The following is a 15,820-nucleotide window of genomic DNA, read 5'->3' as shown; positions in this document are numbered from 1 at the left end:
GGGGGACAGAGGACAGCTGAGAAGCAGAGGAGGGTTGGAGTGCAAAGAGAAAAAATTACAACGACTTGAGCTCCAAATCATCCTGAAAAGTTGTACATTAAGACACTTTTAATTGCAAGGAATTGCAACCGCCAGAGTAGAGCGGTTTGGTGGAACAAAATGATCATTTCTTTAGGACACAAGGCTTTCTCTGGAAACCAGAGAGTGGATGACCCTGGACCTCAAGGACATGTTGGAACTAGATACCATCAAAGCTCCCTCTCTGTCAGGGCTCCCAGTGCCCCCTTCACTCTTACCTCTCCCGGGACACCTATGTGCTAGCTTCTTGGTTGACAAGATGGAAAATATGGTGACTAACAGTTCCAGACTCTGCATGCCACTCTCTGGTCATCTGAAGAGAGACTCAACTGACTCAATCCCAAATTCCTGATGAGGGATCTGGGTTAGGCTGCTAGCCACTGTTGAGAACACTGGGTGGTCACATCGCATGCCAGTCACACTAGGACCACGTGATTGGAGGGATGCATGGGGACACCTGCATACAAGTGGGGAGCCCAGCAGACCATCCACTAGACGGCTATTCACATCCAAGGATGTGCACAGTTGCGTTCCTAAAGCACTTCCTTGCGTTCTATGCAAATAAAGAAATGTAATTTTTGTGGTGACTCGGGAACTCTCAGTCCTTCAGAAGCACGATCCGGAACACCGGGTCTCCTCTGCCTACCTGAAGATGTGCCATATGGAGGGGACACTGCAGACTGTGCTTGCTAGATGTGAAAACCATTTTACCCAAGTAACATGAGAGCAGCTTGCATTTAAAAAAAAAAAAATGATTTGTTTCTTTCCCCTAAAATTTGAAGGGAAATTTGGTTAATTAACAATATTTGTTTTTGGAAACTGGTTATTTGAAGCTTCACTGGGCAGGATTTCAGTTGTTTTCAGCTATTACATCCTCCGTATTTAATGCCATCATTCTGAAAATGGATTGACTTCAGAAGTATTTTTCTCTTGCTTTGGAGATTTTGCACACTGGCCCAAATGGGTTTTTATTTTCCATTTTAATTTATACAGTATAAATACAATGTTGGGCTTCTTTGGAGTTAACAGTTTCACTGTGCAGATGTTTCTTGAAAGCCTTTTGAATTCATAGTGTTGGTTTTAAAAACATTTTTTTTATTAGCCTGGCTGCCGGCCAGGAAAAAAAAAATACTATTCCATTTTGCATAGAACTGTAAGATTTTCTCTTTCCCTGTCTTTCCCACCCCCAGCCAGCTACGTGATTCCTAGGATTAAAAAAGCCATAGTGACATCTTGTGGTCAACCACCAGAGACACAGCAAAAAGGGGTCATGGTAGGATGACAGATGTGATCTAGTTCATTCTCCCACAAGTATTTCTTAATTTACTTTATTTGCTTTTTATTTACCATTTGGCTCAAGTAAATCACCCAAGATTTCCAGGTTGTTTTGCTTTATGGAAAATATCAACTTTGCCCCCATAGAAAGGATAAACACTCTGTGTTCTGGAAAGGAAAGGCAGGCCGTAACCCTGGCTTTTTGTCAGGCCCCTAGTAAAAATAGTGTTGCGCAAGCTACTCAGTAATGAGTCTGAAAAATATTCAAAACTTTTTCCTAAAAAAGGGACAAAAAACAATGTAGAAACAGTGATTTTAAATGGGCTTTTGTTTATTATTCTCAGCTTTCAGAAACTAGCTGATGGTTTGCTCACTTCACTTGTTTAGTATTTAAATGAAAATGTATAAACAACAACCCTCCAATCTTTATGTCCTCTCCCTAACTAGTGTCAATGGAGATAAAATCTGCTTGCCTAATTCTGGACTTTTAAAAGAAAAATGTGCCAAACATTATGCAGCAGTAAAAAAATTATTCTTACCAGAAACTTCGTAAAACAGAAGATGTGATGTAATGTTAAAAAAGACACCAAATTATGTGTAAAGTATGATCCAATTACATATCGGTGTGAATATGGGTGTATGTGTCTACACAAGTGTGGATGTAAATATCAATATCAAGGTCCATGGAGGAGGGTATAGACACAGAAATAAGCCCAGAAGGAAATATATATACTAATAAACATTTTCTGTTTCATGACGTTATAACTGATATTTGTTTCCTTATGTTTTTCTCCATTTTCTATTTTTTATTAAATGAGCCTATATTAAAATCATAATCAGGAATAATATTCAGCACTTTTTCATAAGGATCAGGTTTCTATTTGTTTATATGTAGAATATCTCCATTTGAGGATGACCCATAAGCATGAAAAAAAATTCCTGCGAAGAGAGAGGCACAGCAATGCGCTGAGACAAGAGAACCAGAGTGAGTGGGTCACAGACCAAGAGCAAGAGTTGAAATGCTTAGAATTCCAGAAACGTAAGGTCTTCTCATGTCTTTTACGTGCCTTCTCTGTGGAGCCGGGGGAACAGGGTCTCTCTCTGGTGTATAAGGCCACTCACTGCAGGAGAAGTTTGCCAAGACCTCCAGAGAAACTGTGAAGTTGTCTTTGGGTCAAATTGTGCATCAGACTATTTATTCACTACATACTGTATGCCAGGTGCTGTGCTAGAATCTTGACATATATTATTCTAATACTGACAATTCTGCCAGGTATTTATAAAGGTGAGAAAATCGAGAGCTGGAGAAATTAAGTGCCCCAAATCATACAATTGGCAGCCAGGCTGGGGTTAAACTCCGTCTCTTTGGGCTCTAAAGTCCATATTCTTTATCCTACACCTGTCTCTCACCATCCTTTTCAGCAGATGAAATAACTCCACATATACCTTTAGTGTCTCAGATCTCCAGAATCACAAGACCAAATTCCTTTAAGAGCCACTGAAATATCCCAAGAGGAATCCCTAGCAGGTGCCCCTCAAATCCCACTGTTAATGGTGAACACCTTTATCCACCTGCTTCTAGTTTTTCCATGGAAGGAGAGGTTTTCTGCTCTACTCCCCAGGAAAGAGTGGTAAATACTTTTGGTTGCCTCTCTTCCCCGTCACTCAGTCAACCCCATAGGCAGAGTAATGTTATGTCTGATTGGTGATATTTGTGAGAGTCTGACATCCATTGGATCACACTAACCAAGGGGCAGGACCACTGACCTGTAAAGGTAACACACATAAAGCCATCAGTCCCCTCTATGTTAATCAGTGTGTTATACAAAGCCAATAATATATTATCTTTTTAAACTAAATAAGCTGATTCTGAAGTTTAGATGGAAAAGTAAGCAAGCAAAAGTGGTCAGGAACATTCTGAAAAAGAATAATACCAGATTTTTTTCCAAATCAAAAATTAAAGCCTATTATAAAGCTATAATGATTAAAAAATGTATAGTGTTGATACATGAATAGAGAGATCAATGAAAGAAAATAGAAAGTCCAGAAACAGACCTAAAAAATCTGGAAATTTAGTATGTGATAAGTTTAATATATTTTGAAGAATAATATCTCAAATCCATGGAGAAAAGATAGATTATTCAGTAAAAGGCTTTTAGGTCAATTGGTAGATTATTCAACTTTAGGCTTTAGATGGCCATCTAAAAATAAAGTTGGATCCCATACCTCACACCGTACACCAGGAAAAATTCCAAGTGGTACAAAAATGTAAAAGTTTTTAAAAATAGCATATTACAATTGATGTAAGAAATCATGGATTTCAGGGCTGGATCCTAGGACTCTGGGATCATGACCTGAGCCCAAGGCAGATGCTTAACTGACTGAGCCACCTAGGTGCTCCTATTTACATTAGTTTTAAAGTGAAAATAATTATTTCTTTTTCCTCAAGGAAGATGCACCCTATGGAGCTGAGGTCCCAGATACTCACAGATATCTGAGCCTTCACCCAGTTTTGGTAGCATCAGACAATCACTTAAGACCATCCTCAGATCTTTATTTTATATGTCGTCATACAAAGTGGATACACTGTTGCTCATTGTATTCCCAATGCTGTACCTTACTTCCCCATGACTTATTTATTTCATAACAGGAAGACTGTACCTCTTGATCTCCTTCATCCCTTTTGCCCTCCCTCCCAATTCTCCTCCCCTCTGGAAACTACCAATCTGTTCTCTGTATGTATGAGTCTGGGTTTTTTTCTGTTTGTTCTGTGTTTTAGATCCCACTTATAAGTGAAATCATGTGGTATTTCTTTCTCCATCTGACTTATTTCACTTAGTACAATAACCTCAAGTTCCATCCATGTTGTGGCAAATGACAATATTTCATTATTTCTTATGCTGACTAATATCCTATTTTATATATATATATCTTCTTTATCCATTCATCTATCAATAGACAATTAGTGGTTTTCATATCTTGGCTATTGTATATAATGCTGCAACGAACATAGGAGTGTTCGTTTCTCTACATCTTTTCAAATTAGTGTTTTCATTTTCTCCTAATACCAAATACCCAGATACCACTTCAGATAGAAATCCAGAAGTAAAATTGCTGGATCTTATGATAATTCTATTTTTAATTTTTTGAAGAATGGCCATACTGTTTTCCATAGTTGCTGCACTAATTTACATTTCTGCAGACAACATACGACCGTTCCCTTCTGCCACATCCTAACCAACGCTTTTTATTTCTTGTCTTTTTGATGCTAGTCATTCTGACAGGTGTGAAGTGATATCTCACCGTGGTTTTGATTTATATTTCCCTATGGATTAATGATGTTGAGCATCTTTTCATGTATCTTGTCCATCTGTATGTTTTCCTTGGGAAAATATCTATATAGTTTCTCTGACCATTTTTTAATCAGGCAGGTTTTTTTGTTGTTGAGTCAATGAGCTTTTTATATATTTTGGACATTAGCCCCTTATTGGATATATACTTTGCAAATATCGTCTCCCACTCATTACGTTGCCTTTTGTTTTGTTGATGGTTTCCTTCACCGGACAGAAGCTTTTTAGTCTGATATAGTCCCATTTGTTTATTTTTGCTTTTGTTGCTCTTGCCTTAGGAGTGATATCCAAAAAAACATCACTAAGACCAATGCCAAAGAGCTTATGGTCTATATTTTCTTCTAAGTGTTTTATGGTTTCAGGTCTTAGGTTCAGGTCTTTAATATATTTTGAGTAAGTTTTTGTGTATGATGTGAGATAGTGGTCATTTTCATTCTTTTGCATGTATCTGTCCAGTTTTCCTATCACCATTTATTGAAGAGATTGTTGTTTCCTCATTGTATATTCTTGCTTCCTTTGTTTTAAACTAACAATAAACTAACAATATATGCATGGGTTTATTTCTGGTCTTTCTATTCTGTTCTATTGGTCTATGTGTCTGTTTTTATGCCAATTCCATGCTGTTTTGATTATTAGAGCTTGTAGTATAGTTTAAAATCGGGGAATGTGGATCCTCTGGCTTTGTTCTTCTTTCTTAGTATTGGTTTGGCTATTTAGGGTCTCTTGAGATTCTATACAAATTTTAGACTTGTTCTAGCTCTGTGAAAAATGCCATTAGAATTTTGATAGGAATTGCATTGAATCTGCAGATTGCTCTGGGTCGTACAAACATTTAAAACATTAATTGTTGGGACACCTGGGTGGCTCAGTCGTTAAGTGTCTGCCCTCAGCTCAGGTCATGATCCCAGGGTCCTGGGATCGAGCCCCACATCAGGCTCCTTGCTCAGCGGGGAGCCTGCTTCTCCCTCTCCCACTCCCCCTGCTTGTGCTCCTATGCTTGCTCTCTCTCTGGCAAATAAATCAATCTTTGAAAAAAAAATTAAAAATAAAAAAAATTGTTCCATAAGCACAGAATATCTTTCCATTTATTTGTATCTCCTTCAATTTCTTTCATAAATGTCTTATAGTTTTCAGTGTACAGGTCTTTCACTCCTTGGTTAAATTTATTCCTAAGTATTTTATTCTTTTTGATGCAACTGTAAATGGGATTTTTAAAAATTTCTCTTTCTGATAGTTTGTGTTAGAAACAGAACAGATTTTTGTATATTAACTTTGTATCCCAAAACTTTACTGAATTCATTTATTAGCTCTAACAGTTTTTTGGTAAAGTCTTTAAGGTTTTAGTATCATGTCATCTGCAAGTAGTGACAGTTTTACTTCTTCCTTTCCAATTTGGATGCTTTTTATTTCTTTAACTTGCCTAATTGTTGTGGCTAGGACTTCTAATGCTATTTTGAATAAAAGTAGCAAGAGTGGACATCTTTGTCTTGTTCCTGCTCTTAGAAGAAAAGATTTCAGCTTTTTACCACTGAGAATGATAATAGCTGTGGGGTTTGTCATATATAGCCTTTATTATGTTTAGGTACATTTCCTCTATAGCCACTTTGTTGAGAGTTTTTATCATAAATGACTGTCGAATTTTGTCAAATGATTTTTTTCTGCATCGATGAGGTGATCATATGGTGTTTATCTTTCATTCTGTTAATACAGTGTATCTCAGTGATTGATTTGCAAATGTTGAATCATCCTTGCATCCCTGAAATAAATCCCACTTGACCATGGTGGATGATCCTTTTAATGTATTGTTGACTTTGGTTTGCCAATTTTTTGTTAAGGATTTTTGTATCTATATTCATCAGGGATATTGACCTATAATTTTCTATTTTCCTTTTTTTCTTTTTTCTTTTCTTTCTTTTTTTTTTTTTTTTTTTGGTGGTATCCTTGTAGGGTTTTGGTGTCAAGGTAATGCTGGTCTCATAAAACGAGATTGGAAGTGTTCCCTCCTCTTCAATTTTCTGGAAGAGTTTGAGAAGGACATATTAAATTTTCTTTGACTATTTGGTAGAATTCACCAACATAGGCACATCTTTTTTTTTTTTTTTTTTAAGATTTTATTTATTCATTTGACAGAGAGAGACACAGCGAGAGAGGGAACACAAGCAGGGGGAGTGGAAGAGGGAGAAGCAGGCTTCCCGCGGAGCAGGGAGCCCGATGCGGGGCTCAATCCCAGGACCCTGGGGATCATGACCTGAGCCGAAGGCAAACGCCCAACGACTGAGCCACCCAGGTGCCCCATATAGGCACATCTTTAACTACCCACCTTTTTATGCTTGATATTTCCTCTTGAATTCCAAATAATAACAAAAATAACAGATTTGTTGCACAGCAGGTACTTTGATTAAATGCTCACAGCAATCCTAGGATGTAAAGATTATTACTATCCTCATTTTTAAAATGAGGAAGAAGAGGCTCAGAGTGGTTAAATGTTGTCCAGCATTACACAAGCTAAAAAGTAGAAAGGCTGAAATTCTACCACAGATTGATCATTCTTTCTTTCTCTCTATCTAACAACTGCCAATTCTCTCTGCACTGTTGTCAATACCCACTTAGGACCCTGTCTTTATTTGGTTCTCTTTCTGGTCCTTTTCCTTGGCATATTAAACCTTATACATTCCTTTGGCAGCAATGTCTACAAATTCTAGTTGTTATCAAGCCTAGCTGCACATTAGACTCTGGAAGATTTTTAAAACACACCCATGACCAGAATTCACCCCCCAGATGCTGTATTTTAACTGGTCTAGGATGGAGTCTAGGAATCAGAATTTTCAACCCCTTACCTCCACTCCAGATGTGTTTCACTCAACTTTGTATCCCTGGTGCCTAGAAGGCATTCTTAAACGTTAAATGAATGAATGAATGAATGAATGAATGAATGAATGGATGGATCAAAGATGAACAAATGAGCGAACTTTAGGGGAAGGTAGCAGCCAAAATTATTTTTAACAGTAAGACAAGAACAGTTTTAAAAGACCCAGGCTAGGTGGAAGTTCAAGATAAATGCAGAGTCATTTTGATCTCCTCTGGGAGGCTGGAGAAGAAGGAAGCTGCATCCTGTAACCCAGTGCAGAGCCCCACACAATGGAAAACTATAAATAGCAGCCCTCGATCACATGAGGGTTATGTAATACAAGGTTCACAGACCACGGCTGCCTTTATCACTCAGGCTTAAGTTGCACTGAAATGGAAACTCAGCTGATACCCTATGTATTAATTTCTCCAAAAGATGAAAGCCTCCCAGCCTTTGCCCAGACCATTGATTGGCCCATGTTCAAGGCAGGTTGGGACCTTCCTTGCTAAAGAATCCCTGCTGTCTTTGCAGATAACAAGTAGGCAATTTCAGGGGAAGAATTATTTTTATTTGCAAAGATATGACCCGAACTTCCCCCAATCAAGTGAAAAGGCAGAGAATATCAGCTTTTCAGACACTTGGAAACACTGGGTCACGAGCTCCAAAGAGGAGGTAGATATGCAGACTTGTGTGTACGGTTCCAGAGAGGTCACCCCTGCTTGTTCCTCCAGATGAAATTTGCTGATCATCCGAAAACCTTTTGCAGAACACCCACATCCACTCTGTGTCATTTAACTCTATCAGAAGGGATTTGTCATCTTCTATAAAATGATAGCGCACCCTCCTTGCCTGGGAAAGGGATCTCAGAGCTACCCCTGAATACACAATTGATTCTCACTGCTTGGTAAAGGGGGCCTTTGAAGTAAGCTTTTCCATGAAGCAAAGGGTAAGTATGTGGTGGCAGAGACTGATCCCATATTCTCCTTTTCCTCTCTGATGCACAACCAGCCCTCACTTCCCTGTTGTTCTTGCAGTTAGGCATGGCCGTGTGACTATGTTCTAGCCAACAGGACACGAGAAGTGAGGTGTGCCACATCCAGACCTGGCCATGCCCATTTCTCCATGTTTGTGTCTGCCTTCCGGATGGCTGGAATGGAGACGCCTCCTAGGGCAATTCTAGAAACCATGAGCTGAAGATACGAGAGCATTGTGAGCCTGGATCCCTGAATGATGGCCTTCAGGAAAGCCGTTCTGTCATAACTTCTCATTACCCAGTGCTGCCATCAGAACAAGAAATAAACTATTGTGTTTAAGCCATCATACACCATAAGGTCTGTCTCTTAGAGCAGCTAGCCTTCCCTACCTCACCATTGATGTCATCCACATGTCATGACAGGAATCCCTCATTTGCTTTGGAAGAAAAGATCCCCCAGAATGGCCTACCTACCCAAAAACCATTTTTGCCAGCCAGTCTTTGCCCTCAGGAGGCCCTAGTAATTGACAAGCTCAGAATTCTTATCTGAAGCCAGGTGTGGATGTTTGCAAGGATCATCTGGTTTATCTCTGATGTAGATGAGCAATTCTTCCAAATTCCATCTCAAAACACAGACATTCTATGCAAGGACTTTAGTAAACACCAGAACTGGAGGAAAAGGATGCCCCAGAGTAAAATTCATATTATGCTACAGATGGGTTTCTGAAACACACAAAACTGAAATTTTTATCAAACTGATCATATGTCAAGAAGATAAAAAAGAATCTGTCTTTAAAGATCTTTCTGCAATTCAAACAATCACAATCCACACTCCCTAAGTACTTTTTGAATTATCACAGACTGGTAATCTTTTTAGTGAAACACAACCTATATTCTGCATAAGCTATCAGTGATTTCAATGATAAACAAGATGCAAGCAGAGGTGGGATGGAGAAAGAAGAAAACAGAACCCTTAGATGAAAGCGAAAAATAATGTGCAGTCCAGAAATGCCCCGTGGTACAGCACAAAGGATTCCCAGGCCAGAAAGCGGCAGAGTGTTCCGTGTGCAGACACTGGGTTAACGAGAATTTACACTTGTCAGTGAAGCTGGTAGAATGCTCTGGAACTGACACATGGGGGGCCCTGCTGGACATCTGTTACCAAATGGAAGTGCCTGGCAATAGAATAGATGGGAACTCAGGACTCCAACTGATTTTCTTCCAACTCCAGTGAGGTGAGGAATGAGCAGTGAAGGGCACTTCTTTGGGAAAAGAGGTGAAAAGCAACTACAGAAGAGCCCCAACAGCAAACAAAGTGGCTACTCCAAGTGTGAGGGGGAAAAAGCATGCTCTTAAAGCTCAGGATCCTGACAGGAAGGAAGGGCTTATTGAGGGAAGAAGAAATCTCTCCCCCCATCTGTTTGTGTTAGAGACATAGTCTGGCACAGTCTGTAGGAACTTACTTGAACTTTATACTCTAGAAACCTTGTATAATTATCTTCTTAGCCATCAGGCCAATCCCAACCCAATGACTTGGGAAAGCTTCCCAAAGGAGCCTTTCGGCAGGAAGGAGAAGCAGTGTAGCTCTGGCTTTAGAGCACTGAACCCCATATTCTTGATTGCCCGCCCCATCAATAAAATACTACTGAGCGCATACGTGTATTTATTGATTCACGAAGTACATATGTGAGCTGCTGTGTATAATACTAACACATTTTAGATCATATAAAACATATTCCCAGTAAAAGAAATGTTATAAGTATACATCAAAATATTTATTTCCTGTGCCCCAAATGGGTTGTCTTTTACACCCCCATGTTGGCCACCATTCCCTTCCATCCTGGTCCCAGAAAAGAGACCTTGTCTTCACAAGAGTGATTCTGGTATCAAAAAGAGATGAAAACTCCTGGCCTGTGCTTTAGCTAAGAGATACCTTTACAGAGTTGTCCCTCAGTTGTGTCTAGGTTGAAAGTGTGGATTGCATGCTATCTATCAAAGTCTGTTGCCCAAGTAACCAGAAGAATCATGTGCAAACAGAGCTCCTTCAAGGGATAAGTCATGTTTTATTTATCTGTCCTCCTCTAGGGCTAACAGGGTGTCTTACACTGAGGACATGCTGGGTACTCAGTGATGCCTATTGAATTCAACCATGAATGAGTCAATGACTGAACACATTGAATGGATACGTGAAAAACATTTTTAAGCCACAGGAAAAATACAATTAAGGTATAACTCTCACTTGGCAATGAAATATCTCCATGACTGGGGGAAAGAACATCTTCTGCCTTGCCTTTAACTCAGTTCAAGTTCTTTCTAACTTCCCATCAAGAGCTCTCTTCAAAGGTCTAGGCGGGTACCACAGACGCCTGAAGACCAGCCAAAGCAACAGGGAGAGGTGGTGGAAATGGGCTAAGTAGAACATGCATAGGGTCTAAAGAGGGTGGCCATGTTTGCCTCTCTTAGGCTGTGTTTTCTTCTCTGGGTGTCTAATGGTTTTACAACGTGTCTCATCAACTACATTATAAAACTACAGAGGTCTGGAAAAGTAGGGTGTTTCTTCTGTCCCCACAATGGTCTGATGGAATACAAACTAGACTTAGGCTCCAAACTTCCAACCCAACTCTCCTACCTAATTAGCTAGATGGACTTGAACAAGCCAAACCTCCGTGATGCTGAGTTTCTTCAGCCAGCCAATGAGCATAGCACTACTTGCCTCAAAGGGATGTTCAGAAGAACAGACAAGACTTGCAAACTGTGATACTATATAGAAAAGTAAGGAATTACAATTATAATTCAAGTAGTGAATAAATACCTGTTGGAATGCTTTGAATAGAGAGGGGATATAATTCTTTTCAGAATCAGTATGTGCCTCTATTTAAGACTTCTTTAAAAAATGCCATCTATAGGGACGCCTGGGTGGCTCAGTCATTAAGTGTCTGCCTTCTGCTCAGGTCGTGATCCCGGGGTCCTGGGATCGAGCCCTGCATCGGGCTCCCTACTCCACAGGAGGCCTGCTTCTCCCACTCCCCCTACTTGTGTTCCCTCTCTCGCTGTGTCTCTCTCTGTCAAATAAATAAAATCTTAAAAAAAAAAAAAATACCATCTATAGAGAGAATATATAGAGAAGAAATTAAAAAGTAGAGATCAAGTTAACACATACATCCACACAATACATTGTTATCACTAATGAACTTGAAAATTTTGAACTTTATGATTTTAAGGTAGATAAACAAGTATTGATGAATCCTTTTCCACTTAACAGTTTAAAGTATATGCTAATTGTATTTGTGTTTTATTGGACATATACTATATCTATTACAAAATATTGGCTCCTAAACACTATAATAGTTGTCACTGAAATACTACTGAGTAGTAGAATTACTCTTAAATTTTATTTTCTTCTTTGTGTGTTTCTCTATTCTCCCAATTTTCTTCAATAAACACAACATATAACCTTTTTTTCTCATTCTGAAATGTTAAAAAAAAAAAAAATCACCTGTGGAGGGGTGGCTGACTACAGACTTAAAATTGTGGTAGGAGAAAAAAAATTGTGTAGGAGATAAGGTAAGGAAAAACTTATCAAGATGATATAGTCAATTTGTGGGAAACATTTAATTAAATTAAAACCTGATTTAAAGATGCTTGATCAAAAATTCTTGAACATGGGGCACCTGGGTGGCTCAGTCGTTAAGCGTCTGCCTTCGGCTCAGGTCATGATCCCAGGGTCCTGGGATCGAGCCCCGCATCGGGCTGCCCACTCCGCGGGAAGCCTGTTTCTCTCCCTCTCCCCCTGCTTGTGATCCTGCTCTCACTGTGTCTCTCTGTGTCAAATAAATAAATAAAATCTTTAAAAAAAAAAAAAAAATTCTTGAACAACAGGGGCTACTGAAGACCAGGAGTTAGCCTGGCTCCGGGCAGAAGGACCCGGGTGACGTGGGCAATGGGAGTTGGAGGAGCAAAAGGGACCCAATCTCACTTCTCTCTTCCCTCCCTTCCCACTCTCTCACTGGTGCCTCCCACTGGTGCCTGGGTGGCTCAGTCGGTTGCCTGACTTTGGTTCAGGTCATGATCCCGGAGTCCTGGGATCAAGCCCCACATCGGGCTCCACACTCAGCAGGGAGTCTCCTTCTCCCTCTACCCTTCCCCCTGCTTATGCTCTGTTTCTCTCTCAAATAAATAAAATCTTTAAAAAATATAAACAGATAAAATAAAAATTCTTGATCAAGCCCTCTTAGATCTGTTGTTTAAAAAAACTGCATAATATTCTATCTTTGTGTAAAAACAGGCAAGTGTAACAACATACATTCATTTTTGCTTGAATTGTCTACGGAGAGGGGTGGTGAGGGGTATGAGATATAGGAACCCCAAAATGAGGATAAAAAGACTTGGTGTACTTTGTTATACTGTTTAAATTTTTAAAATATCATATGCAAGTAGTAACTATTTTAAAATACAAGTATCATAAGAGCTCCTGACCTTTGTTCTGAGGAGTCAGTCCTCACAGTGGGTTTGTGCAAGAGGCTGCCATTGCCAGTGGAGAGATAATTGTGCAGGCCTGTGGGGCCAGGGAAGTGCCAGGCTGCTCCTGAGCTCATTTTCCTCAGCCTGCTGAGTAGCTGTGCTTGGATTTATCTGCTTCCTGGGGCAGCGCAAGGCTCCGCTCCACATTGCCTGTGTGTTGTCTGTTCCAACCCAGCATGCTCTTGGTTGCCAGTTGGCTACATTGAACCTAGCTGGTTACATTTCAGGGACTTGCCCTGTCCTGTCCAATAAACTTTCCAAGCCAGGCTCAGTCTAAGCTGAAAGAAACTAGGCTTGTGTTTAAATGAGTCTGAAGTACAGTCGGGCTAGAAAACCCTGGGAGGTGCCCCCAGTGAAGCCTGCATTCTCCAGGCTCCAGCTAGGGTCTGCAGCAAATACACCCTCATACCTCCTCTCTTGAGTCCATCCATCTAGTCTAAAGGGAAACCCTGAGTGTGGTTTTTGACTGGCTAGCTGCAAGCCACTTCTTTGCACACGCCCTATCTGGGGGATTTGGGTTGTAGACGTTTGTCAAGTACAGGTCATCTGTTCGTACAACCTAGCTCATGATTGGTAGATCTTTTCTTCTTTCTTTCTTTGTAGACGTTTGTCAAGTACAGGTCATCTGCTTGTACAACCTAGCTCACGATTGGTAGGTCTTTTCTTTTCTCGCTCTTCTCTTCTCCTTCCTTCCTTCCCTCCCTCCCTCCCTCCCTCCCTCCCTTCCTTCCTTCCTCAAAGTGGATCTTGTCTTATCAGTGATGTTCCATGCAGCTCAGAGAAACATTACAATTTTGTGAGAACTACATTAAAATTAGAAACTTCTGTCCATGAAAAAACCCATCCACTGAAAAATGGCAAGATGGGACAAAGAATGTGAGAAGATATTTGGTACACACATAACCAACAAAGAATTAGGATGCCGACATAAGCAACTCCAATAAATCAATAGGAACCGAACAATCTAAAAACAGGTAAACAAGCAATTCACCAAAAGGAAAATCTTAATGGTCTATATAGAAAGACCCTCAGTCTCAAGAAGAAGCAACTAAAACTTCAGGGAAATATTATTTCAAGCCAATTAGATTAGCAAAATTTAAAAAGCTAGACAAGACTTAATATTGGTTATGATGAGATAACAATGGGAACACATACACTGTTGTTAGAAGTAGAAATTGGTGCACCCACTTTGGAGAGCAATATGAAGATAAGATATGCACAACCTACATATTAGGATGTAACAAGAAAACAAAAACCATTCCAAGTACTGAAAGAAGGAATTTAATCTCAGGAATTGGTTACCTGGGGATTAAAAGCCCTGAGAAGTCAAAAAGCAATGACGCAGCCAGGGACAGGACACTTGAGGCACCTGCTACCACCCCAGGCTACAGAGGTGAACAACAGGGGCTACCGAAGACCAGGAGTTAGCCTGGCTCTGGGCAGAAGCAAGGACCCGGGTGACGTGGGCAATGGGAGTTGGAGGAGCAAAGGGACCCAGTCTGAGCATGAGGGCAATGAGCATTCTCACTTCTCTCTTCCCTCCCTTCCCACTCTGTCACCAGTGCCTCCCACTGGCTACACCCAGAAAGCAAGCAGGTGACCCAAGAAGTTGAGCCAGACAACCTATGTGGGTCAGCTCCCTGAGATAACAGTGCGGAGCAGGGGAAGGACAAGGAATGGATCCGCCAAAAACAAAACAAAAACCAAAAACCCTTGCAAACGAGCAAATGGAGATACATATAGTAAAACTTACAGCAACATTGTTCATAAAAGCAAAACATGAGAAATACTTGTTTATTGAGAAGAGAGGAAAAAACTGTAGTAGGGTCATAAAATGGAATACTCCACAGAAGTGAAAGCAAATGAACTATAGTTACATTTATCAACACGGATGAACTCATGAAGCCAAACAAAATAAATTTCAGAATCTTTAATATTTATATAAAGCATAAAAGCATGCAATATGATGATGATGATAAAGATACACGGTACAGGTATAAAGAAAAGCTGAAAAGTATAAAGAAATATATCTTTTGTGGAGAGAAAGGGAGATGTGAACAGGAAGAGATACTCTGAAGGTTTCAAATGTAGTAATAATGACACTGGGTGATGTATACATGGGGCAATGTATATTGCTGTTTACAGTTTATATAAAAAATATTTCCTAATACATTAAATTTTAGTCTTACAAAGGAGCTTGGGGGAGTATGAGCAATATGGAGCTGGCTATTCTAAACGGCAGGAGGACAATTCATTATGTTTGTTTTGGAGGCAGGGCTGGATGCCATTGGCAAGACCAGCCCAAGATACCCACTTCCAGCTGTCTCTCCCGCTCGAACCCAATCCAGTTAGGCAAACAATCAACCGTTGCCCCTGTAAGCTCTAGACATGCAGGTGGGAACCAGCAGTGGTATTCTCCTGGCTAACCTGTAGATATTCTGGGTAGAAGCTAAGCTTGCAGTGAGTTGACTTCAGTTTTGTGAGACCTCACCCAGGCACTGATTCTGTCTCACGATGGCAAGAAACACGTTCCAGAGCTCATCTCTCCTCCATAAGGCCTGGGTGAGACGGTAGCCTTCCCAAAGCATGGCACAGCTCTCTAAAATCACCATCCCCAAATCTCTCTTCTCCACTCCAAACCTTGTTACTTTTTCCCTTTGGCTAGATCTAAGCAGGGCCAGCTTCACCAGCGTGTGACCTGTGTAGTCACACAGGACCCCGCACTTCAAAGGACCCTGAGCTTGTTTAAGGCTCTGCTGGGGCTGTGTGGAATTT

At 40.3% G+C, this 15,820-nt stretch overlaps 1 protein-coding gene across 5 annotated transcripts in view; it reads right to left on the bottom strand.

The window, feature by feature from the left end:
• The window catches only part of CDK1 (cyclin dependent kinase 1), a 97,674-nt gene that overhangs the window by 57,735 nt on the left and 24,119 nt on the right, over positions 1 to 15,820 (bottom strand). For 3 of the 5 annotated variants that reach the window (XM_064594673.1, XM_064594671.1, XM_064594672.1), the window contains exon 8: positions 3,306 to 6,718. The exons of the other annotated variants lie outside the window; for them this stretch is intronic. In XM_064594673.1, the coding sequence (XP_064450743.1) occupies positions 6,446 to 6,718 (273 nt within the window). In that variant the 3' untranslated portion in view covers positions 3,306 to 6,445. Of the gene's footprint in view, positions 1 to 3,305; positions 6,719 to 15,820 lie in introns of those variants that run through there. 5 annotated transcript variants of the gene reach the window in all.

This window comes from Mirounga angustirostris, unplaced genomic scaffold (assembly GCF_029215605.1).
Source record: "Mirounga angustirostris isolate CCGP_5_RB_7025 unplaced genomic scaffold, mMirAng1.0.hap1 SCAF_6, whole genome shotgun sequence".
In the NCBI taxonomy this organism is placed as follows: domain Eukaryota; kingdom Metazoa; phylum Chordata; class Mammalia; order Carnivora; family Phocidae; genus Mirounga; species Mirounga angustirostris.
Note: the sequence above shows the minus strand (reverse complement) of the source record. Positions and strands in the feature narration are given on the sequence as shown.